This window comes from Haemorhous mexicanus, chromosome 1 (assembly GCF_027477595.1).
Source record: "Haemorhous mexicanus isolate bHaeMex1 chromosome 1, bHaeMex1.pri, whole genome shotgun sequence".
In the NCBI taxonomy this organism is placed as follows: domain Eukaryota; kingdom Metazoa; phylum Chordata; class Aves; order Passeriformes; family Fringillidae; genus Haemorhous; species Haemorhous mexicanus.
Genome location: NC_082341.1, coordinates 123,537,483 through 123,564,870, shown reverse-complemented (window position 1 = coordinate 123,564,870; position 27,388 = coordinate 123,537,483). Strand labels below are relative to the sequence as shown.

Genomic DNA, 27,388 nt, shown 5'->3' with positions numbered 1-27,388 from the left:
ATCAAATGACACATGCACATGTTGAAGTAAAGTTCCATATATGTGTACAAGGGCAATAAATAATTTTGCCCTCCAGTGCATCGACTCCCTTAGCTCTGCTCCTGAATTATGGTGCCCAGAGGACACAGGGGGGCATTTCTGGCTCTGCCAGGTGCACTCAGCAAAGCTGGCAGGGCAGTGGGGCAGCGGAGACATTTACCTGACCAGCTGGGGCAGCCTGCACTGGTGCTGGAGTGGGTTCAGCCAGGGGCTCTCCCGCTGCACTCTGTGCTTCAGGGTTCTGCTGAGGTGGCTGTGGTGCTCCCTCTGACCCTTCCTCTTCCACCTCTTCCTCCTCTCCCTCCTCTCCTGATGACTCTGTGTGGACTTCACCCAAGCCTTCGCCATCCTCTGTCTCTTCCTCTTCTTCTTCTTCTCCCTCCTCCTCTGATAGAACATGTGTAAAAGGACAGGATGAGCACCATGTGAAGACGGCTTCCGTCTTTAAGTAATTAAAAAGCCATTTGCAATTCCATGGCAAAGTCACTGACAATCTTCTGCCTGGCAGAGATGGTGTTGGTGAGGAGCCTGCTCGCACCAGCCTGGACTGGGCACTACCATGGAGCTGCCAGCTTTGGGGCAAGGAGGACACTGAACACACATGCTGGTTAAAATCTTAAGCTGGCCCTTTCCATAGGAAGGAGGACAGAAATTCCTGTCAATGCAGTTATCCTCACGAGGAATGTGTACCACAGCCCTGAACGCTTTGGGGAGAGGCTGCCTGGGATCTGGCACAATCTGTCATGGAAAAAGTTCTTCTTCCAGTTCTAAGCATGTTTGTTTTCATGCCATTGAAGCTGTCCTCATAATTCTTTACTGGGTCAGTGCTTTGAATGCATGACTGGAAGTTTGAGATACCAACATGCCTAAACCAGACTGTCAAACTTGGTCAAACCATTGTTTTTGTGCTATCTGACATATCCTGTGGCCTGCAGTCATGGCTCAGGTTGTTTCCAGAGGAAGGCCTCTAGCACTGGATTCTCTTTAGTATAATCACACTAGTTATCCTAAAAAATTTGCAGGCCCATCCTAGCACTTCAGGGAAATAAACCTAGATTTGATTATAATTGATACATAATGCTCTGGTTACATTTTGGCATAGAAAGACATATCTGATTTGAGGTTTCCTACTCAGTATCACCATGTGAATCACACACAGCTGCTATATAAAAAGAAATTTTGGTGAAATAAATTACATACCTCTGTCAAAATCAATTTCTCTTATTATTTTTTCTTCTCTACTGAGGTTCACTGTGAATTGGTTCATATTCTCATACCCATCCTCTATTTTTTCCATTTGAAATCCTTTCGAAGCTTCAGTAATTCTAAAATAGAGATTGGTTATTGGCATTGGGTTTGAAGATAAATTTATAAATTGTAAGTGATTATAGAAAAACAAGAGTCTCAAGTTTATGTACTTACTTTTGTAGCAATGTTTTGGCATTCTGTGGAAACAAAAAAGAAATAACTGACTTCTTATATGGTTCAATTTTTTCAGAGATTTTATGCATTGAGAAATAATTCTTACAATGGCAGCTTTTAAAAGCACTAATAAGGATTTCATAAGTGACAGCCATGACATCTAGGAATGAGATTAAATTTGGATGGTAATTAGTATACAGTTGAGTAAACCTTTTTGTTCTTCAAATATGTTTTAATTAAAATGGGAATATGATGGGAGATATGCACAGTTGGTAAAAAAAACCAAAACAAATGGAAATATTTTTCCTCTTTTTTTTGCTGTGTTTGTGGTGGAAAGTATTTGGTTTGTTACCCTCTTTAGTCAAAGCAATTACATATTTGACTATCCATATATAGATCTCCAAGGGCATCCTTTTGAAGATACAAAATTCCGTTTGTCTCGGAAGAATATTGTACTCTTAAAAGGCAATTCTTTGATGAAAGTAAGTATTGGCTGTTTTATTTTGGTTTTATTTGTAGTTGTTTTGGGTTTTTTTAGTTTAGTTTAGTTTAGTTTTGTTTGGTTTTGTTTGCTAGAAAATGCTCTTCCAGCCTTTAATATAGAGGAATTGTAAAATTGAAAGACAGAAATTCTACACCAATGAATTCATTAGATGGGCTGCTAATGGTTCCCTACTCATCTCTCTTAAATTTACAGTAAGAAAACAAAAGAAAAAAAATAAGTAAAGGTATCAAAATGTAGCTTAGCACACAAATTATTGAAAAGTTAATAATTTTGTCAATTTACAAGTGAAACCTGTAATTCTCAGAAGATCATGTACACATGAACATATTGTTCCACCATGGTATTGGTGGGAAAAGAAATATTACCTGGAATATGTTTGAATTCCTATTTCTTCTAAGGGGACCAGAAATTCATACACAGGATAGTATATTTTGTTGCAAATAGCAAATACTCATGTTCTTGATTTGGATACTATTCACAAGAAGAGTAGTAATTGTCTGAGCTGATTCAGGTGTTTAAAAAATGAGTTTGTATACATGTTCACTTAAAGATAAACAAACTCTGAATGAGCCTACAATTGAGAAATGCTTAAATAGTACATCAATAAACCCATCATTCTTTTTCTGTCTCAACTTATGGACTTTATACCTGCAAAAACACTGCCATTTCTGGTTCTTCCATGAACTGGATTCCTGATTCAACCAGTTTTGACACAGCTTCCAAGTGATCCGCATACTTCTTCATCAGGGAGCGGACGTGTTCCAGTTTCTCCTCTTGGGTTCTAGTGATTATTTGTGTCATCTCATTTTTTCTTTCTTCCAGTACAGAATAGAGATAATCAAATTTTTCACACAACTGTTCTTTCTGTCGTTTGCAGCATTCCTGTGAATCATTTGGTTTATGTTAAACATGTTATGTTCTTAAAAGGGTTTCTATTTTTACAGTTACTTGGAAGCATTTTCATCAAAGAAATTCCTCTTTCTGAACAGTGCAAAGGATTCTGAATGACCCCAGAGACTTTTATAATTTTCAAAGTCCAAGCCGTTGGAACAAAAGTTTAAAAACTCTTCTCAAACTCTGAGTTTCAAGCCACTGAAAGCCCCCAAACAGGTTATTGTATAACTTGTGAGTCTGCTAAAAAAAGTAAAAAGGTATTTATGATGTCTGTGGTGATACATCAAAGTCTGCAGAAAAAGTAAAAGCTCCCACCGTATTAGCAGCTGGGTCCATTTGCGTGAACAGAATGGTTTTAAAAGGAGTGAGCATCTCAAACAGCTCTGGAGAATTTTCTTTTTCTGCCAGAGTACCTGGAACAATCCTGGCTGGGCTTGACTTTCACATACGCCCTCTTAGACTCTATTTGGACAAGAGATATCCATTATATTCCATTTACTGTGCACTGAATGAGGTAGAGGTTCTGCAAAGAAAATGGGGTGTGACAGAAGCACAAAGACAAGAAGGAGGAATCAGATTCCAACTGTATGTCAGGCACTGATTTTCACATCGTTTCTTGAGACACTTCTATTGTCCCTCCAACCAGACAGCAGCATCTTTCACTGAGTTAGGAGGATGGTTTGATGACTGCTGCATTGAGTGTGCTCTCAAAAGAATAGACTGCACTTGTGAAGGAGGATTTATGGGGAAGAAATGGGGGATAGATTATATACAATGTCTAAGGTCTACCAAATAGAAGTACTTGAGTCATCTGTGTGCCCTAGGGCATGACTTTACTGTGGTTAGACCTTGTTGTGGATGGTGGTGATTATTTAAATCTCTTTCCTAGGAACTGAGGCTGAATCAATTTCTCATCTTTGTCCCTTGAGGCATAATGCTGAGATTCTGGCAGCACAGGATTATTAACAGCCCCACAGAACTTTAAGTAGTGATAAGACTTGCTATTCACAGCACTTGACCGAGGAGAATCCCACTTTTTTCTTGACTTTCAGCCAGAGCTCATTCCTATAAGTGGTATCATGAGCTCTGTATCATTCAAAGGAGAAAGCCTTTCAAAGATCTGCATTTGGCTAAAAATCACTGTCTACATGAGGGTGGAGAGGGGATTGAATGCACATCTTGATGCATTGACCCAAGGATCTACCTCTGCTTCCCAATGAGGAGGGCTAGGCTAAACAGGCACTCCTTGCAGGGGGTGCAGGCTTGTCCTGCCCTTCTGGGAGTCCTTGTCACTTCCCAGAAATTCCTGATTAGTGCAATTACAGGGTGGGGTTAAGGAAGTTTTCAAACCAAGTGGGTCAGGTTTCTGAGTGTCCTTCTATGTTCAGACCTCAAATAATCTTCTCCCACTCCTCTCCTAGCTTTCTCCCCATGAGATGTCATTCAGATCACTTGGAAAACAACCTTAATTTCGAGACAGGTGTGTGCTATCTTTGTCATTTGACACAGGACAAATGTTAAGGGAAGAAGAACAAGCAAGTGATAGCAGGGTGCTCTGAGAGATCCTTCCCTGTCTTTAAGCACTAATAGATAGTATTTCCTGCCAGCAGATATTACAGAGTTGTGAATCTCATGAGTGAGAGTGCAAAACAGGTTTCTAACTGCAAATGCTGAAATATTTCTGAAATATTCTCTTTCTGCATAAAAAGTTCCCATATGAAGCCTCTGCCTGATAGAATTACTCTAATCAGATTCTGTGTAATGAAAGAGGTTAACAAATACATGACTTTGCATTCTAAAAAGTTCTCAGCCTTTTTGTTTTTTAAAGCACAGCTACATCAAAAAGAAAGGAGTCCTTGCTACTGAGCATGAATCTCACTACTTGTTCCAAAGGACCTGTATTGACTGGCCTATGCTCTTAGCACTTGAAAAAACACTGTAATTTTCCCTTGTTGTTAGACTCACTTACAGAGCTAAACAGAACCTAATTATTGATTATAGTTTTCCAGTATTTAGCATTTTAAATTCCTTTCTCAATTTTCAGTATAATATGTGAATTAGGTTGACTTTTCAATCAGTTAAAAGCTGTACAAAAGTATTTTTTTGCTTTTCTGGTTTTAAGGTTGGACAGGAGCAGTGGCTAAATGTAGAACTGTAGGCTATTACTTCTTCCAGCTAAAAGTAAAATGATCATGTATTTTCTGCTAAAGCAGATATTTATTGTTCTCTACAATATGTTAAGCAGAAAGAAGAGACCCTCCTGGATTGTGTTATTTCCATGCGTAAACATTTCTGAGTTCCAGCTGTAGTCTCTTGTCTTCAAGGACAAACTGATGTCAATTCAGACAAAGCTCTTGCATAGTAGGAAATGTGATTTGCTTGAAATGTAACATGGAAGTGCCAAGGTAAACTCTTAAGATCTGTTTTCTGCAATCTTTGACTTTAAAGGTGAAAAGCCTGATAAAACATCAGAAGGTAAAATGGCTGCATTTTCTTTGGGCTTTGACTTTAAAGGTTAGATTTTAAACTGAGTGGATGACTCTGAGGAAGCTAGTTTCAGAAACTGTTGTATTTTTTAAGGTATTTTTAGCACAGTGTTTTCTCCATACTTCAGACTAGGTGTTTGAAGATTTGTTTCTGGTTCGGCTAGTTCAGCTTAAATGAGTGTAAGCTTTTGCTTTTGTATAATTCAAATTTCTGCAGCTAACCTACTTGAAAGGCTCCTTTCTGTCTGCAAAGTCCTGATAGCAGCCAATTTCATCCTTGCAGCGTGAAGACTTCCCAGCTACAAAGTTCTGACTGCCATTAATCTGCTCCATCTTTTACTTAAGCCAATGGGTTTGTATTCTTTGAAACAAACTCAGACATTTTCTGTTCCTTCTTGCTTGGAATTGTGTACATTGATTGTGTAATTGTTTTTTCTTACTAGCTAGAATCTGTACATCTTGGATTAACTTATTTTTCCTTACCATTTTCCCTTTCTGCTCCATCTCTGAAGGGTCAATATAATTCTAATTGGGCTGAGAGGGATGCAACTCCTTCACTAGATGTTTCATCAAATTCTGATCACAAAATCAATTCATATGAATGCCTTTCAGCCTATTGTTCTGTGATGCTCAGATTCGTCAAAGTTGATGTTTATATTTTCTTTGCTGATGTAAAAGCTCTCAGAGGAAGTGAAATCCACTTCTGCTATTGAATAACACAAAACTAATTCCAACTCTTCCAGACTGAGGCCTTCACCAGAAAGTCCAGCAAGAACCCAAACTCTTCTCTCCCATGAGCAACAAAACAAGACTCCTTAAAGGACACCAAAATAAAACATACTTCTGTGCAGAAGGAAAAGCAACCAAATAGAGAACAAATACTGACATACCTGAGAACCATGCTGTGCCTACCCTGTGGCTGAGACTAAGGCTCTGTTCACAGGACCTGTCAGACTTCAGACGAACTGGTCTTTTATGTAAAGGTCTTAGATGGTCTTAGATGTAAATCTAAGAATCTGATCTTAGATGTTAAATGAACTGGGAGTTGATGGCATTTTGGTGGATCTGCTTTTAACTTCAGTGTGATCCTATTCCACTAAGAATATTGAGCTAGACTTGCTGATATGGATTATCCTTACTCTTTACCCCTCACCATATAGCAAAGGTCAGAGGTGCTGAGCAGGATGTACCCTTTGGTTGAGGCAGCACATCTTGGTAATGTACAAAGCCACGAGGAATGGTTTAGTGAAACAATGTGGGAATGCATTTGGGTAAAGTGAGGTCTGTTGAAGAACGATCATTACCAGAAATTTAAAAGATGCAATGTCACACTGAAATAACTGCATTTAAAGAGGTGGCACCTACCTCAACCGACTTGCAGGTCTCCTCCAGCTGTGTGACAATCCCTTGCATTCTGTCATTGCTCCCCACCAGGACTGCAATGCCATCACTCAGCTCAGACTAGGCAGTAAGGGGAGAGCAAGCAGAAGGGTGTTAGGTTCTGTCACACTTCAGGGTGACACATCTAACAGTGGGGAGCAGGGGACAAACAAGGCATACCGAGGATATTACTTCGTCTTTCCACCAGAACTGAGAAAAATTGGAGCTTTATGTGCCCACAAGATACCTGCTTGTATTTTGACATTTGTTTCCTCCCTCAACACACTATGAAAACATGGACATTTTGGAATTTTTAACGGAGTAGAAACTGTGGTTTGGAAAGAGGGAAGAACTTTGTTCTAGGAAGCTCTTCTAGATGCTTTTGTCTGAAGTGCTGTTTCAACAGGCTCCAAATATTTCCTTTGGGTTTATTGAGGGAAAAGACTCTTGAGGGGTTGTTTTTTCAGTGCCTGGCTCTAGCCACACCACTGTGGTATTCCCCTGAGGACTGCAGCTCTTGGCCTTGGAGTAGAGAAGAGGTGGCCTAGGACCTGGAGTGACCAATGTGTTACAGAGTCCCTGGCATGCAGGCAGTGGGGCTAGGGTTATGGTGAGAGAGGACAGGAGAAAAGGAGGAGAAGAAGGTAGAGGCTGGGCCACTGGCATGAAGGAAATGAGTGAATATAGAAAATAATCCAAGTATGGGGATGGAGATGATTGTGAGGTATCCCTAAGAGAGACAAAGAAGCCCAAGTTCCCCAAGGGAACTTGGGGAGGGTGATGGTGAGTGCAAGGGGCCCTTGGCACACCACTGTAGTAACAGAGACAACGGTGTTCATGGCCTCCACAGCTCTGTAAAGGCTCCTTTGAATCATGCATCCTGCAGCCTCCAGGTTATGCCTCTCATCTTGGGCATGACAGCCCCCTTCACTGGGCACTCTGCAAAGGAAGACACAGCTTGCAAATCTCCATCCAAAATGAGTGATTGCGGGCATGGATTCAGTCCAAAAAACTTCTCCCTCTTCTCCCACCTCTTTTTGATTGAAAAGGATGTTTTTAACTCCTTCCCTGAAGTAACTCCTCATTTGTAGTTTACATGCACACATGCATCTGTGTGACGAAGTTGGAGGCTGGGATTGCAAACTTGGCCTGTCTGATTGCTTGCCCCACTGGGGCCCTCCAGAAAAATGAGCTGTTTATCTCAGGAGGATAACCCAGTGAGTCAGGTTTTAAATTAACACTGTATTAAAAATAAACAAGTCTCTTATTGGTGACAGCAAGGGCAGAAGATGTTAGGTACATCCTGTGCTGCCAACTATTGAATATTCCTTCATTCACTTGCAGGAGGAGGTTTTTCACTTAACTTTTCTTAAAAATGGCATGCTTAAATGTTAAAGTGTCTGACAGATAACTATTTGATTTGAAATGGTCTGTTCTCTTTCCAGTTCTTAGTGTTGAAAATACCACTTGTTTGTCTCATCTAAAAGAATTGCAAAAAAGGGATTAGGAACTCGAAAGAGAAATCCTCAGCTCCACATCAAAATCGGGGCAAATTGTAGTATCTTTTTGTGTGATCTCTCATAAATTTTTTTTTCTGTGTTTCTAAACAGTTTCTACAGATTTATAGGAGCCTTTCAGTCACACAGACGGGTGGCAAAGGCAACCCCAGACCCTTTTGGAAACTCGCAGGAAGGTCATGGGAATACTTTCCTGTTGATGGTCCTGCCAGTTTCTTCAAGCACTTTGAGTAACAAAAAGATATTTACCTTTTGTTGCTGGTAAACATTTGTGAGAGGAGCAACCTGACAGTCTTTGTGGGCACCAAAGATTTTGCACAAGGAGCAGGTGGGCATTTCACAGTTCAAACAATAAATATTAATCTTCTCATCTTCGTGCTCTTCGCACATTGGCTGGTCACACTTCCTTTCAGGTCTGCAAAAGAAAACATTTGTTTAAAACAAAGATGGTGCTCATGAGTTTCTGATATCACCACTTAGAGTGTTAGCATGAAATATGGTACATTTATATAGCAGCATCCAAGGCTGACTGAATAGGCAGAGTAGACTTAAACCTGCCCCATGGGATGACTGAAGAGACAATGGTACAGCTTGATGGTACAGCTTAATACAGCTCAAACGACACAATATGATGTGATGATGAGACAGCAACATGACTTCATATGGAGATTCCCATATGAATGAGGAATGTGACTGGGAGTGTGACAGAATGCCTGCTCATATTTAAAAATTCAAATAACCTCACTAAGCCTGGACTCAGACTACTCATGTATTTTAATTAGCATGTTATCTAACATCTGTCTGAAATATGAAACATATGTAATTTCTTTCTGGTTCATCATGCAAATTGTTGTGCACTTGGCTTAATACAGCAAAGCTGTTATGGGGAAGACTGACTTTAAGCAAGAGTTGAAGATACTGATGAACCTTTAGGCCTGTAACTCTAAATCTCTGCTGCTGAGCTTTGTGAGGCCCTGGTCAGGACTGTCAATATCAAATAGCACTGGGTCCTTACAGCCTTTACATTAGGCCAGCAACCAAAATAAGGCGCCACACAAACTGATTTCAGCCAGGTGGCACATGTCTGACTTCACAGTGCCAATGTTTTAGCAGTAGTTTATTCATCTGTACCAAGCAGAAAAAGCATGGGCTACACAAGTGCTTTTCTCCTGTGCTAAGCCAGGAACTGTTGCCACATTATAGCTGAGTCTGATCTTCTCTTCACCAAAGCCATTTGGCTGTATACACACCAGTCTGCACAACCTGCTATCTTAGGATAATTTAGTTGTAGCTTCCTTCAGATGAGCCGCTCAACCAACACTCCCAGTGCAAGTGACAGCTCTGGTCTGGTGTGTGTGGGCAGGGTGGTGCTTTTCTGAGCCCACATTTCAGGTTTAGCACCCTGAGCACAGCTGTGGCAAACACATGAGTGTGTAAGCATGTGGTACAGAAGACAGGGACCAAGTAGACTGATGGAAAGAGTGTGTCTGGGATTCAAGCCTTCAAAAGCCACCACTGTTACTGTGGCAATGTTAAATATTTTCAGCACAAACCATTATCCCCTTCTGCTACTGTTTAGAAAGAGAATGATGACTTGCCTGTAACAAGTGGAACAATGACATCAAATAAATGTTTTTTCATCATTAGAAATGATGGAATTTATTGGAATTACATAGGAACCTTTTTAAAAGCCTTTCTACAGAGCTCTGTAGAAAGGAGGCAACCAGCCATTCTATTAAATCTTAAAATGTATGGGAAAAAAATTTATTTTTATATAATATTACAGTAGAGATTTTCCATACCGTTTGGTAGAGTGGATATGGCATTTATTTTTCAATGGCAAAGTACAGATTTTCTCTTCTGAAGGGAATGGAATCTGATCCGTAAGATGCATTAGAAAAAAAATCTAGCAAGAAACCAAATGTCTTACACATTTGTGGTTTTTTTTAATTCAAGGGTGCCTTGGGATCTAAAGGGTTCATAAGGAAAATCCATAATCTGCCATATAATCTGATATACCAGAATAAAACAAGACAAACACTTCTGAAGAATGCCTGCATTATTTGGGTCAGATTTCCAGCATTCATTAACATAAGGCACTTTGTTAAATCAAGCATTGTTTCAATGCTAGTCAAAAGGGGTGTGTCCTTCATAACAGATGCTTTACATTGTTTGCAGATTACTGCAAACAGCCCCTAATATATTCATGCCATAGCGCAGCAGTGGGAGGGCCCATGTGTGAGTGCAATACAACGAATTTCAAAGTGATTAATTAAGCCTGAGATAGCAGCTCTTCCTGCAAATATTTACAAGATCAGAGCCAGAAACTACTAGAATTTTATTGGACACTGGAATGGTGCCACTTGCATGAAAGACACACTACATAGAGCAAAAAGGTGACGGTGTCAAGCAAGTTCAGCCAGCAGCAAGCCAACCTTCAAAGGTGCCGCAGAGAGCTGGAAGCAACCTGGCAGAACTCCCTGAACTAGTGGGGCCCTGAAGACAGTGTCAGAAGACTAGAAATAAACAGATTTACAGTCTCCTCCCCAGGCAGTGCAAAAGGAGAGATTTTTAGCACACCACTCCCTGACTTTAGATAGGATCCTCTAGATCTGTTGGGGTAACAAAGGCTGAAACAGAACCTCTAAGTTTAAAATGGAGATTGCTTCTGAAACAGGAGACTAAAGAGTAGCTGATAGGAAAATGACTGCATGGCTTTAGTAACACAAAAGGCTCACCACGGCTGTGCTGGTGATGAGAGAAATGTCAGGTTGCTGAAATGTCCTGATAACTTCGTGGTCTCATTCTTGGACTCTTCTTTTTGAGATGCTTTTTGAGATGCTAAGCCTCTGTTTGACGGCCAGAGGCTTATTCTTGCCCATTGAAATTGTGTTTGGACCACGGCTGAAGAACTGACTGGGTCCTGTTCTGGACTGCCCAGTACATGAAGACATTGACATACTGAAAGGAGTCCAGAAAAGGGCCCTGAAGATGATTAAGGATCTACAGCAGCTCTCCTGTGAGGAAAGGCTGAGAGAGCTGGAACTTTCAGCCTGGATCAAAGAAGGTTAAGGGAATCTTAACAATGACCTTGATCTTATCAATGCCTTTGGTTATCTAAATATCTGAATGGAAGGTGCAATGAGGATGGAGTCAGGCACTGTTCAAAGCCAGGACCAGAGGCAATGGACACAAACTGAAACATGGGAGGTGCTCTCTGATGATCAGGAAATGCTTTTCTACTGTGAGAGCGACTGAGCGACTGAGGTTGCCAGGAGGGTTGTGGAGTTTCCATCCTTGAAGATACTCATAAGCCATCTGGACATGGCCCCCGACAACTGGCTCCAGGTGGTCCTGCTTGAGCAGCAGGTGGTTGGACGAGATGATCTCCAGGGGTTCCTTCCAATCCCAACCATTCTGTGACTGTGACTTGGTGAGGAAGTGCAAAGTTGCTGGACACATAAAGAAGCACACTTTAATTAAAAACATAGTAAACCCTTAGGAAAACTGCTGTTAGCATGTTTTCTGTAGGAATTTTTCAAATCCAAAAAGGCCTCTACTGAAGTCCTGAATCCAATTATGACAGTGTTTTTAATGAGGATCCTGAGACAGCTGTAGCCCTTTCTGTGGCATCACATCACCCACTGTCTGCACCTGGTCAGGGAATGGAGAGGATCTGCATGGCTCTATGAGGCACAGCCAAGTCATTAGTAAAGACATGAAACTGCATTTGCCACAGTATCAATCTTGGGCATACAGTGGACTGGCCTCCACCTGACTTCATGCTGCTCACCATGACCCTTTAAGTCTGGTAGTACAGCCAGTTTTTAGTCCAGTTCACTTTCCACTGTCCACTCTGTCACAGGAGACAGTGTCTAAAGTCTAGATAAACAGTATCTACTGCTCTCCTCTCATGCACTGAGTTAGTCATCTCACTATAAAAGGCTTTCAGATTGGTCATGCTGATTTGCTCTTCATAAATCCATGCTATTTCTAATCACCTTCATGTCATTTATATATTTGGAAATGGTTTCTAGGACGGTTTGCATGAAATACTTTCTAGGGATCAGTGTGCATGACTAGCCTGTAGTCCCCTTGATTCTCCTTCTTGCATTCCTTTAAGATTAAGGAACATTTGTTTTCTTCCAGTCCAGTCCACAGGAAACTGTACCAATTACCACAGCCTTTCAAAGATTATTGAGGGTGACCTTGCAATAATATGTCAGCTCCCTTACCACTTATAGATGCCTCACATCAGGATGTCCAGGGTTTTTTTAATACTCTCTAACCTGATCCCCCTCCACCAAAGGTGAGTCTTCCTGGCTCTAGAATTTTCCACTGGTCTCAGAGTACTATGATTCCATAAAACTCAACTGAATAGTGAAGTCTGAAGGTGAGTACATTGGCCTTTTCTTCCTCCTGTGTTATATGAGGCCCTGCTCTGTCTAGTAGTGAACTCACACTTTCCCTCATCTTCCTTCTGCTGCTGATGAAGCTGTAGAAGCAATCATTAGCCTCCATGTCCCTCATCATAATCAGTTCCAGGTGGACCTTGGCTTTTCTTCTTCATCTGCATGTGCTTGGGGAGTATCTCAAAATCTTGCTGATCCACCTGTCCATCTTCTTTTTGTTTGTTTTTAATTTTTTCATTTTTAATCAGGAGCTCCCTCTTAATCAACAGAGGTGTTTTGGCACCATTGCTTGAGTTCCTGTATATGGGGATAGACCATTTTGGCCTTGGAAGGTGGTCCTTGAAAATCAACCACAATGATGGACTCTCTCAAAAGCAATGGAAAGCCCACCAATACCCAGGGTAGAAATGGGGCTTGAAAAATGAGAAGGCTTAGAAGTTCATGTGGACATAAGGATTCCTGGAGCTCTGTCACACTACTATCATAGGTGCTCAGCCCAAGAAAATTATTGGTGCAGGTGAGCTTGGGGCTTTGTCTTGTGGGGAGTTGGAGAAGATCCAGATGATCCCACTCCTCATCTCTTTCACTGCATAGCTTGTGGGGCTCCTTCTCTCTTGGTGACCTGTGCTCAGGGAGCAAATTTCCCTGGCCCAGCCTGTCTGAGATCCCCAGATGCCCCTGCAGCGTGGCCTAGAGAAACACATCCTGCCTTGGGAGTTTGGGCTAAGACCTCGGAGGTGTCAGGGACAGACACTTCTGGTGGTGCTGGCTATGGGGCCCTGCAGGATGTCAGCACCATCACAGAGCCCATGTAGGCTGCTCTCAGCACAGCCTGGTCCCTGCTGCACACTCTGCTCCACCTGTGCTGGGGGCTGCAGGGACAGCCCGTTCCTCAGGCTCTCCCTGGTAAGTGCAAGGCAGAAAGAGTGCTCGACTCTCCCTGATCAGGATTCAGCTGGTAACAAAGCCCAAAGCACCTTTTGATCTGGAATAGCCAGCTGAGATCATTAGAACCTGCCAGATTTCACAAAAAGTCACAGCCTCCTGTTGCTACCCTTTTCTGGTGACAGCAGGGATCCTGATGTTCCTCAGATAGTTTAGGTGATCAGCAGCCTACGGATTTTCAAAGACTGGTTTAATATTTAGCCAACTCAGTTTCCACTGTTTTCAGTCCTTTGCTGTCTTTTAAAGCTTTTTGCAAGCCACCTCCTGCTAAAGAATTCTTCCGTTGTGTTGCTAATGCATTCTAAATTGGGCAACAGGCTATGCTGCCATCAGCTGGAATTTGATGAGCAATGGGATAAAAGACCATATGATGTGATACTTAGTAATAGGAGGGGCTGCATATGAGGGCTTAGGCAGACTCTCCCAACCTCAGTCCAGCTCTTGCCCTGGTTTTTATTTAAAAAAAACCCCAACTCCTTAATTCAAATAGAAAGTCCAATTACAAAATAATAAAATAAAATAAAACAACCAAACCTTTTGAAATAAGCTAGTCAAATCTTGCTCCCCTGCTCCCTTTACTCTCTCTTTACTCTAAGTTCCTGTGAAATGCAGATGGGAACTGGCCTCATTCTGGCATATGCAGTTATAGTGAATTATACCCACAGGAGAACTCGATGGGAAGAGATTCCTGTCTGGAAACCACACGTGCTGCCAGTTTGAGGAGTTGTCTTGGGAAGATCAAGGAGGCAAATATCACATCTCACCCTTCTTCCTATGTATCTCTGCCAGACCCCAGCTGTCACCATGGAAGAGACTGGTATAAAAGGAAGAAGTGGGGAAGACTTGATTTCCCTTGACTTTTTGCTTTCAGTGGGACAGCACTGGGAGACGCCATGAAAGATCTGCTCACACTCTCAGCGGAGTCCAAGGAATGTTAGGCAGAGGGAGATAAGCAGCTGAGGCCCACAAAGGGCCGAATAGTTTAGATAATGCTGCTATGCAGTGCTGCTACTATGTAACTCTGACAATGACTTTCATTCTAAGGACATACATGAAGGTTAAATAAGCACCTTAACAGATTAAATAAACAAATCTTTTGGACAAATATATAAGTAAATCTATGTTTTTGTGGTTTTTTCCTGTTCTCCCATTTTATTCATCATGTATTTTACTTTTGTGGATCTTAAAAAAAATCTACTAAGTCTATTCTTACATTTCTACCTAACTGTATTTTGTTCCAATTCCCCATGAACTACACAGAAAAGAGGACCTGCCTTTTTTTTGTTGTTGTTGTTTTGTTTTGTTTTGTTTTGTTTGTTAAATACAACTGTGAGCTAAAATAAAACAAAACCAAGGAAGACATGAGGCCAAACATATCCAGCTTATTTGATCAAAAGCAAAGTCCACCCTTGCAGCTTTGTTGATTCATTTCCTCTGAGATTTTCCTGACTAAAATAATATTTGAGTATCAATGACACACACGGGGGTAGCTGACCTTTACTTGGCATGGAGCGCAAAGGGCAGCAGAAAGGACAATTTTAAGCCAACTTCGTGCTCTCCAGTGCTTTGGAGCTCCAACCTATGCCCAGCTGCCACAGTCCTCAGAGAGATTCAAGCAGGTGAGAACAGCCAAAGCCACTGTCAGGCTCTTAAGCATTCTCTCTGCTGGTGACTGTCCTCCTTTGCTGGAGAAAGCGTCCTCAGCCATCCTAGAAAATGGGTTCTGTTGGTTGTGTCCACCTGCACCAGTGATGCCATCTCTCTGTCCCTGGGAAGTCCAGCTCCTTGTTGTGGTGGGATCAGAAGACCATCAGGGAGCATGGCCAGGATTACACCTTCCAGGTGAACAAAACACTTTGCCATACAGAACCAACTCTAACGATCCATGCTGGTGACAAAAAATCCAGCTTCCCTGGGCGAGAGTTCCTTGCTTGGTGGCCTGGGGCCAGGTTAAATCCAACATGGAATCACAGAATTACAGAATGGTTGCGTTTGGAAGGGACCTGAGAGATTTTGTAGTTCCAGTGCCTCTGCCTTGGGCAGGGACACCTTTCACAAGCCCAGGTTGTGTGAAGCCACATCCCTTCTGGCCTTGAACTCTGCCAGGGATGGAGCATCCACAACCTCTCTGGGAAACCTGTGCCAGTGCCTCATCACCCTCATAGTGAAGAATTTCTTTCTATATCTAATCTAAACCTACTGTCTCTCAGTTCAAAGCCTCATCCTATCACTTCATGCCCTTGTCAAAAGTCCCTCTCCAACTCTCTTGCAGCTCCCCTTTAGGTACTGGAAGGTGCTCTAAGGCCTCCCCAGAGCCTTCTCTTCTCCAGGTTGAACAACTCCAACTCTTTCAGAGGAGAGATGCCCCAGCCCTCTAAGGACCTTTGTACCCCTTCCTCTGGACTCACTCCAGCAGGTCCGTGTCTTTCTTGTGCTAAGGACTCCAGAGCTGGATGCAGTATCCCAAGTGGGGTCTCATAAGAGCAAAGTAGAGGGAGAGAATTATCTTCTTCACCTTCCCCCCCAGCTAAGTTCTCCCCAGTGGTACCATGAATCCTATCTATCCCAAGGAAATAAAGATGAGAACACATTTTTTTCTGTTTCTGGATCCATTATACATAACATGCAAGAAATTACCATTCAGGAGAAATTATCATTACCATTACTTTTTAGAACTGACCATTACCATTACTTTTTAGAATTGACCTATTTCTCTGCTCTGAGGTCTTGATTCTTGTGCACAGCCACACAGCTCTGAAATGTATTGTTTACTGCTCCTCCTTCTCTTTCATGGTCTCATAAATAAGACTTGATTTCATAAGTTCACATCCCAAACTGACAGAAACAGAGATATTTTTAACAGAATTTTCATTTGGCATTATGATGCAGGGTACCTTCTGTGTGAAATTCAGTTTTCTTTCTGTTTGCACAGTCTGTACCTCAGGATTTCCTAATAAGATTTGAAATCCTTTCCCTTCTTTAGCATAAGAACACACAAATAATTGTCTGAACTGTTTTTGCACTAAATGATGTAACCAAGATACTTTTCTCTTAATCACGTTACTGTGCTGACCTCAAGGGCCTTGCTTGTGCGGGTAAGTGTTGCTCATGTGAATAAAGATGGCCCAATCCTCTGCTGTAAGTGGAAGCAGGGAAGCTCAGCATCTATTTCGATACAGTTTTCTGTCCTCAGTGAGAGCTGACTTCATGGTGCAGCAGACAGTGAGGCATGGCAGCACAATCCCTTTCGTTTTTCCAAGAGACAAAACAACTAAATCAACCTCACGCGTGTCCTCTGAAGGACACGCATTCCCCTGTTACCTTGTGGACTCCTGCTTGTAGATGTCGATGATGTTCTCCACCAGCAGGTTCCTCTGCAGCCCGTAGACGCCGTGTCGGTCCAGGACCACCTCATGCCTGCAGGAGGGACAGCGGAAGCGGCCCCCCGATGCCACAGTCGTGCCTCCCCTGGTCGGCAGGTAGGGGTTGGAGGCCTGTTCTCGCCAAGCAGCACAAGGAGAGGAAGGTATGGCCGTGAAAAACCTCTTCCAAAAGCACCAAATGGTAGGAAACCATTTGTCACTATGCCCAATGAGAGGGTAATTCCGACATGTCACCCCTGGGAAAGCACCTGGTGACTGCTGGGCGAGGGGCCAGTCCCTCAGCTCACGCTCGGCCGTGTCACCACAGCCAACAGGTGGCACTTTCACCTGCTGGGAGCTCAGCCCTGGCACCCAGATACATCATCTTTAGCCTTAAATCGCTCCCCCCACCCTGTCTCACCAACTGTTAAAATTGACCCACCAAAACATGTAAAAAATCTTCTTTCCCATTCATTCCAGCCAGTCCTGCTTGGGAAGCAGAGCTGTCTGTAGGAAAAACCTACCTGGAAGATGTCACTGGCACACTTCCGACAGAGGTTGTGCTGGCAGGGCAGGATGACCACTGGCTTGGTGAACATCTCCAAACAGATGGGGCAGATCAGCTGTTTCTCCAGGTTATCCATAGTTTGCTGCTCTTTGGAGAACGACTTGTAGCTCAGGGAGGTGCTCATCCCTAGCTTTTCCTGGGGCATGCGCTCAGGGCCACGGCCTTGTGGAGAGGTTTTGGGGTTAATTTCCCCTGAAATAAGTCCAAGGCTGTCTGTGATCAGAGGTTCTCTGTGCTGCTCAGGCTGGAGGACATTGTTTGAGCGAGGGGCCAAGCAGAGCCGGGGCTGTTTTTAGCAGTGCTGCGTCACGAGCTGCCGTCCTGCCGTGCCCATATATGCGCGTGAGAGCAGGACAGGCTGGGACAGGTGACAGCTGCTGGGGAGGGGGGAGGCCGGAGAGGCCCTGGCTCTCCTCACTCACACATGGCAGCCTTCACCCCTTGAGGAGTTGTGGGAGTGATAAGCAAAGGCCATCTGCTCCCTTCCCTTATCTTTGCGGGTCAGTGGAGACCGAAGGGCTTGCCCCAGCCTGCACAGCCACATCCTGCAGTCTAAGAGACATTCTGTTGTCAGTGGGCAGCCACTGAGGCAGGATGTCATTTTGCCCATGTGTTTTGGGAGGCACCAGGATCCTACCTTTTCAAGGTGTGAAGTACATGTGGTTCCTGGAGAAGACAGTAGGAGTGATGGGTGCTCTGGAGCTTGAACACTTCAGGGTGTAAGCATCTCACCACCTTGAAAACCAGACTGTTGGACAATTCAGACTTGTTGTGAATTATAACATCTGTATTGTCTCACCCTTCTCGTGAGACTGAAAATAGAATAAAAGTTTTTAAAACACCTCTCAGTTGCCCCATCTCTGGGTCAGAAAAGAGTATAGTCTGACACCAGACAAACAAAATTGCCCGCCTATAACTATGGTTAAGTTTGTTCTGGTAAGATTTTGGTCTCAGGAGCTATAACATAAAAATCCATTGTAACTTTGTGCCATTTGTGCACATTAACTCCATGGGCAGGTTAAATATGCATGAAAAACATTTGAATTTCCTGATGAGAAAAAATCCAGTGTGAAAGGCTCTCATTTGTGCTGCTAGAGAATAGGTACTAATTGTATATGCTCTCTCTCTGATAATTTGATTCAAATATATTTTAGTTTTGGGCACTGCTGTGTTTATATCTGTTTATTAGACACTGATATCCCTTTCAGCTTGGCACTTGTTCCAGAGTTATTTTTAAAATGACAATTTCCCAGATAATTTGTGACATGTGATGCCTGATCTTAAGGGAAAGCCATCTGTGCTTCTAGTTGCCAATAATTTATCACACAACTGTACAAGCAATAAATATCTCATCTTCAAATTTAAGCCAAAGTCCCCACATTACTGTATAAAATCACTTTGCCACCTTACTGTACATGTAATCAGAATATTTTCTTCTCTTTCAGTCAATAACTACAATAGTTTCTCAGTTCAGTGTCTTGTAGAAACCTTTAGTGTTTGTTCTGCCTTATGACTGTATAGGGCTAGCATCTGAAAAATGCAGTAGAGCAGCTGAGTGAATGCCCCATGCATCCAGGGACAGACCCCCAGTTCTAAAGCAGGGCCCTCAGTCTGCATGCAACACCAGTCTGGAAACTGTGCACTTCAGGAAAATATAAAAGTGAAGGTTTTCATGGATTTCTGCATGAAAATAAATACAATCCTCTGCATGCAATTCTAATAAATAACATGAAATTAAATGTATTATTGACTATTTTATTTTCAGTGCCTCACATGCTTCTTAAGTGTTTGAGTGAACTCCTGAATTCATTTGCACCCCACCAAGCTGAAAATTCCCCTGTGTAAACTTACGCACATTTGTCAGCAGTCCCATCGAAACAAATCGATTTTTCTAAGTCTTGCATTCACGGGAAATTAGTCATAGCTTAGTTAAACCCACCTGAAATCCCACCTTTGCTTTGACTGCCTGGTGTGGACAAGAGCCAGGAGTCCAGTGGGAGAAGCTGCTCTGGCAGCTAAGCTGTGGACAGCTGGGGCTTTTGGCAGGGCTGGCAGGGAGCCTTCCCTGGCAGCAGCATGAAGATATTTCTCTTCTTTCCCTCCCCTCATAGCTGGGTCAGAGGTGACTTTTGCATCTGGAGGAATCTGAACGCCTTATTCTTGCCCTCCTCACTTTGAGTCAGCTGCCCCTTGCACAGCAAAACCTGCTTCAATAGGGGGCTCTAAAAATTAGATAAGAAAAGTCATCCTCATCTAGCAGGGCAGGAAATTCCACCTTTCTGCACAGGCAGAAACAGAGAAATTCTGGAGGGAAAAGCTGAAGGCTAGAAATGTCAGCACACCAAAACACCTGCATATGCTGATGTAGGGAAGGGGGTGTTCATGGCATGCAAAAAAACCCCATGCTGGCCCTCTGGAGAACAAACTGAGGCACCTCTCAGGGTGTAACATGCCTCTGGGATGTGATTCTGGGGATTTTATACCTACCCACGGTAACCCCCAGAAGCCTTCTGTTAAGTGGCTGAGCAGGACATCTGATGCATCTGCAGAGGACATCTGGTGACAATAAGGTGAGGGACAGTGTGCTGCTGGTTTTCCCCTTTCTGTGTGCTGAAGCATGCAGACATGGAACCAGTAACAAACAGCACAACCAAAAAGAGGAGTCAACTAAACAAAGATAAACCCACCTTTTGCAACCAGGCCTGAGCTGAAATATTTTTCTGGCAGGAACATGTAGTCCAGACATGGGAAAAATTAGTACAGGTTTTTCTGACAAGGTATTGTGAACCACAGCAATAAATTACAGGTAAAGAAATGCAGAGGCTTGACCCCACTTGCAAAGGCAGGATGAGAAGTGCCAGGAAAGCCACACATTGTATGACCACTCTGCAAGAAAGAGGAAGAGAAGAGCCAAGTTCAAGACACTGAGGAGAAACAGGAAGATCCTGCAGCTGGTCTTCTGCAGGGACAACTTAGGATAAGCTTCAAAGAACTCACACTGAGCAAGAGTCTGGCACCTTCCTGTGTCTTCTTAGCAGCCCTGTTCCCCTCTTCTTCCTCCCCTTCCACTCCTGCAGAGGAAGGCCACCAGCACACACAGTTGTCCACCTCTGAAGAGTTACCAAATCAAGCCATCTCTCCAGGGACAAAGGACAAGAAAAATTGCTTTAACACTCCTGCTGGACAGAAAATCTGGATGTCTGCCAGCCATCACCAAGAAGAAATAAGGGTTTTTTTTTCAGTATTGCTTGTCTAGGAGTGTTACCTGGCTTTGTTGACATAACCAGAACACTAATTCCTAAATATAGGCTTGCTTTTACAGACATTCCTTCTAACTCCTCTATTCTGCAGCCAAATAACAGCTTGTGGCCTGTGGACTGATGGCCTGGAACCTGGAAAGCTGGCTGCAAAGCAATGGGCTTAGGAGAGGGATTTGGAGGAGGAAGGAGTGGTTGAGTGATGTCCAGGTTCAGGTTTCAATGCCATAATGACATCTCTGGGTTTTGCATTCACAGAATTCCCCTCTGCAACCTCTTATCTTATACCAGAGTTGTGAAGCTCTTGTGTGTCACTCAGAAAATCAGCCCTGTGGCTCTCTAGCATGACTGGAAAACAAAGAGAAAAATCATATTTTGGCCAGAGGATGCTGTCAAAAATATGCTCTCACATGAGTTGTTTCTCCAAGGAGCCTGCAGAGACAAAGTGCACTCTGCAAGGAGCAGACTCCTTCTCCAGGCATCCTGCCCCGGACATGGCGGGTGGTGAGAAGCATCCTGGTCCATGGGGTGACAGTGCCTTGGCCTGCTGCTACCCCACCTTCTGCCTGTCCTGGGGCATGAGCAAGCACCCCGCCACTCAGCCCAGGAGCCAGCAGACCTCTACACTGGCAGCTGCCTAAAACAGCTGGGAGCTGCCCATCATTCCCTGGGCAGGGATCAACACCCCCCCCCTCCCCACCCCACTGCCTCCAGCAGCTCCCCACACTGCTGAGGCTGGTGGGACTCACCTGCATACTTCCCACAACAGCCCAGCTGCTGGAAGAGGACAGAGCTGGTGGGTGCCTGAGCAATACAACATCCTAACAAAAATGAGGTTGCCATCTCCAATTCTGCCTACCCAAATGTGAGACTTAGGGCAAAATTATGATGCATCCTTCCCCTCTTCCCATATTGCTACGTCTGCTTGTTGTTCTGGCTGAAAAGATTTGCATTTTTAGCCAAGCATGCCTCGGGGAGGCTAGGGGAGGTTCTCCATCAACCTCACCTTTTGTCTGTGCCCATTTACCCTGCCGTGAACAGTCCCTCGGGAGCAGGTGGCAAGCACCTACAAGTGAGCATGACATTCCCACCTACAAGTGAGCATGCTGCACAGACTCAGATTTCACTTACATTGGCAACAACTTCAGGAGCCGACAAGCCAGCTATAAGATGAAGCCCTCCTACCTATACAAGAGCAAACTGCAAATTTTATTTTGCATTTCATGATTTTATTGTAATCGATATACACGCCATACTGAGACTACCCTTGTGTGTGACTCAATTTATGCAGCCAAAGAGAGACTCTGCAACAGAGACAAGTGCTTTCAAAAACACTTGCCTTTGAGACTGACATTTTTTCCATTCAGCACACACACACACAGAGACACACATATATATACATATATATCTGTCTTTGTGTACCTCATATGTGATGACAGGCCATATGCGGTCAGTATTTGGAGACCTTCTAAAAACAGTCTGAGGGTTGGTTTCAGATCTCCAGGAAAACAAAGACCAGCACAGGAGATAATGACATCTTTAGAAAGTTTCTTTTGCACATATGAAATCACAACAGAAGAGGAAAGCTCAAAAGCATTTCCAAGGGTGAGTCACTGGGAGCACATCAAATGTATGGGACATGAGATTTCAGGAACCAGCTACAAAGACCAGACAGAGGGAGGATGTCTGCCCTTTTATTTTTAAAAGAGGATGGACACTGCCCTGAGCTGAACTGTGCTCAAAAGCAGCCTTCTCTGGGTTTGTCCATGCTCAAGAACCTTCCACAATTTGTAGGAAACCGGGAGAAACATGGGATAAAAGGGCATATGAATTAGATAATAACTTCTGTTCCAAATTAATCAATGGTGCCAACATAAATTATAGCAGATAAACCTCAGAGATTTGGATTAAAAGACCCTGAAACAGTGAGAGTCTGTGGACAAACTGCACCGAGGACTCATTCCTGCATGCTGTGGTTCTGCCGTTGTTGTGACACAAGACATGAGGTCACTGCCCCATGTGGCTGCCTGGGAGAAGGAAGATCCTTTGGTTTCCTTCTGTCCTCCAGCAGTGCCAGCAAGCCAGAATGAACCTGTCACCCAGCTTTAGTGGACACAGGGAAACAAAGCCCTCCTGAAAGAAAGCCCTGGTTTCCTCAGAGTCCTCAACATCAGGATGAGAAATGGTGCTCAGGCCATACCCTTCAGGCAGACAGGGTGACCCTGTGAGGTGATTAACATGAGACATTTACCATGTTCCTTGCAGTTATCAGTATTGTCTAAGTCTCAAAATCAGTGAGCTTAAAAAGACCAGATGTAGGGTAACAAACATGAGATGAATAGTTCAGCACCTCCCCAAACCACATGCAACTTTACAAACCTGGAGATTCCCAAATCTTTTTCCCCTCCACACATCACTGCTAGAAAGAGATCTGTATTTCACAGCCAAGGCATAAAAGTATGTCCAAAGGACTTGGGGAAGTATTGCATGTGGGAAATAATAGCACTGCACTACTGCCTACCTAAAAATAGGTCCTTTCTAGGACTAGGGACAAGTTTCACAGATAACAGGAACAGGCTTGCTTTTCCATACCCTCAAACCTACCCTGCAGTGAAAATGAGACATGAAGAAAGAAAAGATATAGGTAAAACAAAAGCAGTTAGAAAAAGGGGAGAGCACACCAGTTAGAAAAGTGGGAAAATCCCACCTCCTTTTGAAGAGTAAGCAAGCAAGTACTTTGCTATTTTAACACAACCCCTCTGCTTTTCAAATGCACCCCTGACCCTTTCCCTGCTACTTTGCTATTGCAGCATGCCATGAGAGCCTGTTTGTAAATCATGGCTCGATGTCTCCTCTACTAGCAGAAAGGCAGGAATGGTGAATCCTCCCCAGGTACCCCCATTTGGTGGAATAACAGGGATGTTTGATTCTGGAATGCAGGAGGTGGCACAGCAGGCGCAGTGCTAGGGGGCCTCCTAAGCATAACAGAATTTAAGGAAAAAGGCACTGCAGAGCTTTAACAACAGGAATTTTGACTGGGTGACAGATTTGTGTTCTGCTCTGGACTTAACAGGCCATAGCACTCCAACTCTCACTACTACAGCCCCAGCTCTGTCAGTAGGAAAGGAGAGTGATGTTCAGTAGAGAGGGACTTGTGTTTCACAGCACAGATCCAGCTCAGGCTTCCCAGCTGGCATCAGCTCATCACTTCACAGGGATACAGCCCTGTCCCAGTGTCAGGTTTCTCCCTAGCCTTGGTCTGCTTGACATAAGCCACTCTTGATGCTATTTCAGTATGCTCTCCATTGCTCAGCTGGCAGAGCAGAGGACTGCGGATATTTTTTTTTCCAGGACAATGCTCAGGTCCATAGCTCAAAGGAGAGACTGATTTTAAGTTTGTACTCAGCACAAACTTTATATCACATCAGAGACCTGCTGAGACTCCATCCCAGCTCCCCAGGATGGTCTAGTTTATGTTCTCATCCAACCCCATCTTGAGGGTCATTCTTTCAGGACAGAATAGAGATTCAGTGCTTGAAGATAAAGGGTCAAATATTTCCATATTACAGCTAAAGAAAAATACTGTGTGTTGGGGCAGAAAGGTTTTCACACAGTAAGTTGCTACCAGAACCAGGAAAGTGTCTGTTTATTAAGTGGCTGGTTTCAGAGGTAACAAATGTTCTTAGGGTTTTGGGGTTTTCAGGGTTTTCTAAAATTCTTTTGTTTTCCTTTTATTTCATTTTGCTATATGCCTTGAAAACATTTGCAGGGCATGTAGCAAAACCAGCATGACTCTTCATTCCTGAGTACCAATACCTTTTTTTTCCCTTTTGAAAGTCAGATAAGAAGACAAAGTTTTCTTTTTGGCCATTTTCCAGTCAGGTTCTTTCACCCACTCCTTTACATGAGATTTTAGTGAGCATAGGGGAGCACAGCAGTTGAGAGAGAGATGCAGGCATTTGCAAGGAAAACAACAGGAAAAGCCTTCAAGCCAGGCACTTTTAGTTATGATCAGAAATGCCATCCACTGTGACATTGTGTTCATTCTACCAAGCAGCAGTTTATTGCATTAATGTCCTTTTGAATTATCACTTCAGGAAGCATCTCAAGCACGCCGGCCCATGTCCACACACGTGGTGTTGCATCACCCCCTCCCCACACCAGGCTGTTCCCTAAGAGTCAGCCCTTCTGATTCTGGCAGAGTTTAGGGAATGCAAGGGAAGAAAGGGTGCATAGCAAGTCCTTTCACCATAGCACAACTCAGATTTTGTGTGTCTTCTAAAAGGCCTTGACCTTGCCATGGAGGGGGCAGCTTTGCAATAAGATTTGTGTTTTGCCAGTGCTGACTGAGGATGCACATCTCTTACTACACAGTTCTACCCTCTGCAGTCAGGATTGGGCAATATGAACCAATAGTTCATGGCAACAGACAGCACCATAATAGTCTGATATGATGATCTGGGTGGAAGACAAAGAGTTGTCGCTGGTTGTCCTCCTCTCCTTCCAAAAGTCTCCCCCCTGATGCAGCCAACAGAGCTTGTCCTCAGCCTGGAGGGTGACCCCCCTGTGACCCCAGCCATCAGCACTGAGGGAGGCTGTTCCAGCATTGAATGTAAGGGAAGGTGTGCTGCTGTGAGCTGAGCGTGCTCCTTTGTCCCACGACTGTGGTCAAGGAGCTGGGAAAACAGTGCTGACCTCACATTCCCTGTCACTGCACCCTTTGGATCAGGAGAAGACAGGTGCGGGAGAGAACAGGCATATGCAGGGCACAGGGAGGGCTGGGATGTGGTGGCAAAACAGAGCATAGGATCAGTGCCAGAGCTGCTGTGCATTTCCATTGTCACAGCATTTAGAGCTGCACTGCTAATGGAGCCTGCAAACAAGGAGAGGTAAAGACAGAGCCTCAGATGGATCTGCTTATTGCAAATTTTGCTTCCTCATGTCACTTGTGTTGCTCTTTTTATAATTCTGTGGGGTCAGCTCCCTTCATCTTTATCCTGTTGTATGTGTGCAGAAACTCTTACTTCAGATAATCCTTAGGTAAGAAATGACAAGCTGGAGCAGTATCCGGCCTTATTCTGATGCTTCTGATAATTCCAAAGCCTGTAATGTAAACATGAGACGGGTGATAATAGATTTATGTAAGAGTAGACTAAAAATCACATCTCTTCCAGTTACCCACATAGTATGGCCTTGGTGCTATTTCCATCCATAAAAAGTGCTATGAAGCACTTCACAACAGGCTGACAGCTTTGCAGCAGCATTGTTTTGTGCAAAAATTTGTATTTTGAGCCTTGGTCCCCCATATCCCAAAGTGATACAACTGCTACTTGCCATCATGCTGCTGGGACTGGGACTGCTGTGAGATCCTGCTGGGAGTTTCTCTAAGGACTGCATCTCTCATCTTTTGATAGCTCAGCTCCCAGGGTAGAGGGCTGCAGTGTCTTCAGAGGAATCCTTAAGTCACTGGCTCTAATTACAGCTCAGAGGAGAGGGGATCTTGGCAGGGGTGTAAGATTTTTTACTCATCACTAAGCTTCTTATTGTACCCCTGACAGACACATTGAGGAACCTCAGGAGTCATACCCAGAGCCTTTGTCCCATTCCACACCAGCGTCCACAGCTGCCTTTGCCAGCAGAGGATGCCTCTGCCATCCCTGACCTTCATCAGAGATATTCACCAGGGACCTCATTTCTGCAGCCAAAATGGGGCAGGCATGGCTATTGCTAACCTTTAGCATCCTAAGGAACATGGCAAGGAGCCTGACATGAGCTAGGTGGTCACAGAGTAACAGCTCACTGTCCCCTTCAGCTAGTAATGTCAGCAGGCAATCAGTAACACTGAAATCCCACTTAATCCAGAAGAGAAGAAGTAAGAATGGAAATAAAATAATTCATCCATGAAAAATCCATTAATATCCATCCAAAATAGATTATATTTATGGAATACTTTAAAAACTATACAGGCTCCTATCCTTGCTGATCTTAATTGGCAAGACCTCTCACTCATCATCAGGTGTTCAGGTGGTATTCCTGAGAAGGGGCGATGCTTCCTTAGAAGCCTTCTCTGCGTGTAACATCTCAGGTTGCATTCAGTGGAGTACTCCTGATATGTCAGGTCTCATAACTAGTCCCTTGGGCTCCTGAAATGTGTCCAGACAGGATGCTTATTCCCAGAACTGAAGTCATGCATCGTTCCCTTTCAGGGAAGTATGTCTCTTTAACAAGCCAGGTGTCATCCAGTCAGGCAGGAAGAAGTTGCCAACTCTCTCATCTTTTCTCTGGTGACTTGTTAATATGTTTCTATGTGAAATGGTTTTTATTCCTGACCTCACAAGGTACATGGAGATGGAAAGTGAAAAACAGAGCTTCTCAAGGAGCCAATGGGGAGAGCAGGAAACTCCACCTTTCTTCACTTTGGTGTTCTCATTTTAAGCCCTTCCCTCACTTTACAGCTTTCTTAGGGAAGCATGTCCAGCATCTGGGAGGCATAAAAGCCTGGTGTTGTCCCCAGTCCTCCCTCCACCCCAAATGCTGTAGGAGCCATGCAGGAGGGCAGAAAAGTGCTGAACCTTTTCTTTCCAGTTTAGGAAGGAAACTG

General features: G+C 43.7%; 2 protein-coding genes across 11 annotated transcripts in view; both read right to left on the bottom strand.

Annotated features, from left to right (window-relative positions):
• TRIM55 (tripartite motif containing 55) overlaps window positions 1–20,355 on the bottom strand; it is a 40,191-nt gene extending 19,836 nt beyond the window's left edge. For 3 of the 10 annotated variants that reach the window (XM_059861450.1, XM_059861458.1, XM_059861466.1), the window contains exons 1-9: window positions 18,168–18,284; window positions 17,487–18,082; window positions 16,922–17,094; window positions 8,493–8,658; window positions 6,712–6,807; window positions 2,615–2,848; window positions 1,462–1,484; window positions 1,240–1,364; window positions 200–426 (exon numbers count right to left, since the gene is read on the bottom strand). In XM_059861450.1, the coding sequence (XP_059717433.1) occupies window positions 200–426; window positions 1,240–1,364; window positions 1,462–1,484; window positions 2,615–2,848; window positions 6,712–6,807; window positions 8,493–8,658; window positions 16,922–17,094; window positions 17,487–17,675 (1,233 nt within the window). In that variant the 5' untranslated portion in view covers window positions 17,676–18,082; window positions 18,168–18,284. Of the gene's footprint in view, window positions 1–199; window positions 427–1,239; window positions 1,365–1,461; window positions 1,485–2,614; window positions 2,849–6,711; window positions 6,808–8,492; window positions 8,659–16,921; window positions 17,095–17,486; window positions 18,083–18,167; window positions 18,343–20,017; window positions 20,141–20,217 lie in introns of those variants that run through there. The other 7 variants (XM_059861393.1, XM_059861431.1, XM_059861402.1 and 4 more) reach the window with 7 other exon arrangements.
• Window positions 20,356–24,822: 4,467 nt separating this feature from the next.
• DNAJC5B (DnaJ heat shock protein family (Hsp40) member C5 beta) overlaps window positions 24,823–27,388 on the bottom strand; it is a 57,665-nt gene continuing 55,099 nt past the window's right edge. The window contains exon 9 of the mRNA XM_059861480.1: window positions 24,823–25,890. The gene's annotated coding sequence lies outside the window, so the exon portion shown is untranslated. The remainder of the gene's footprint in view (window positions 25,891–27,388) is intronic.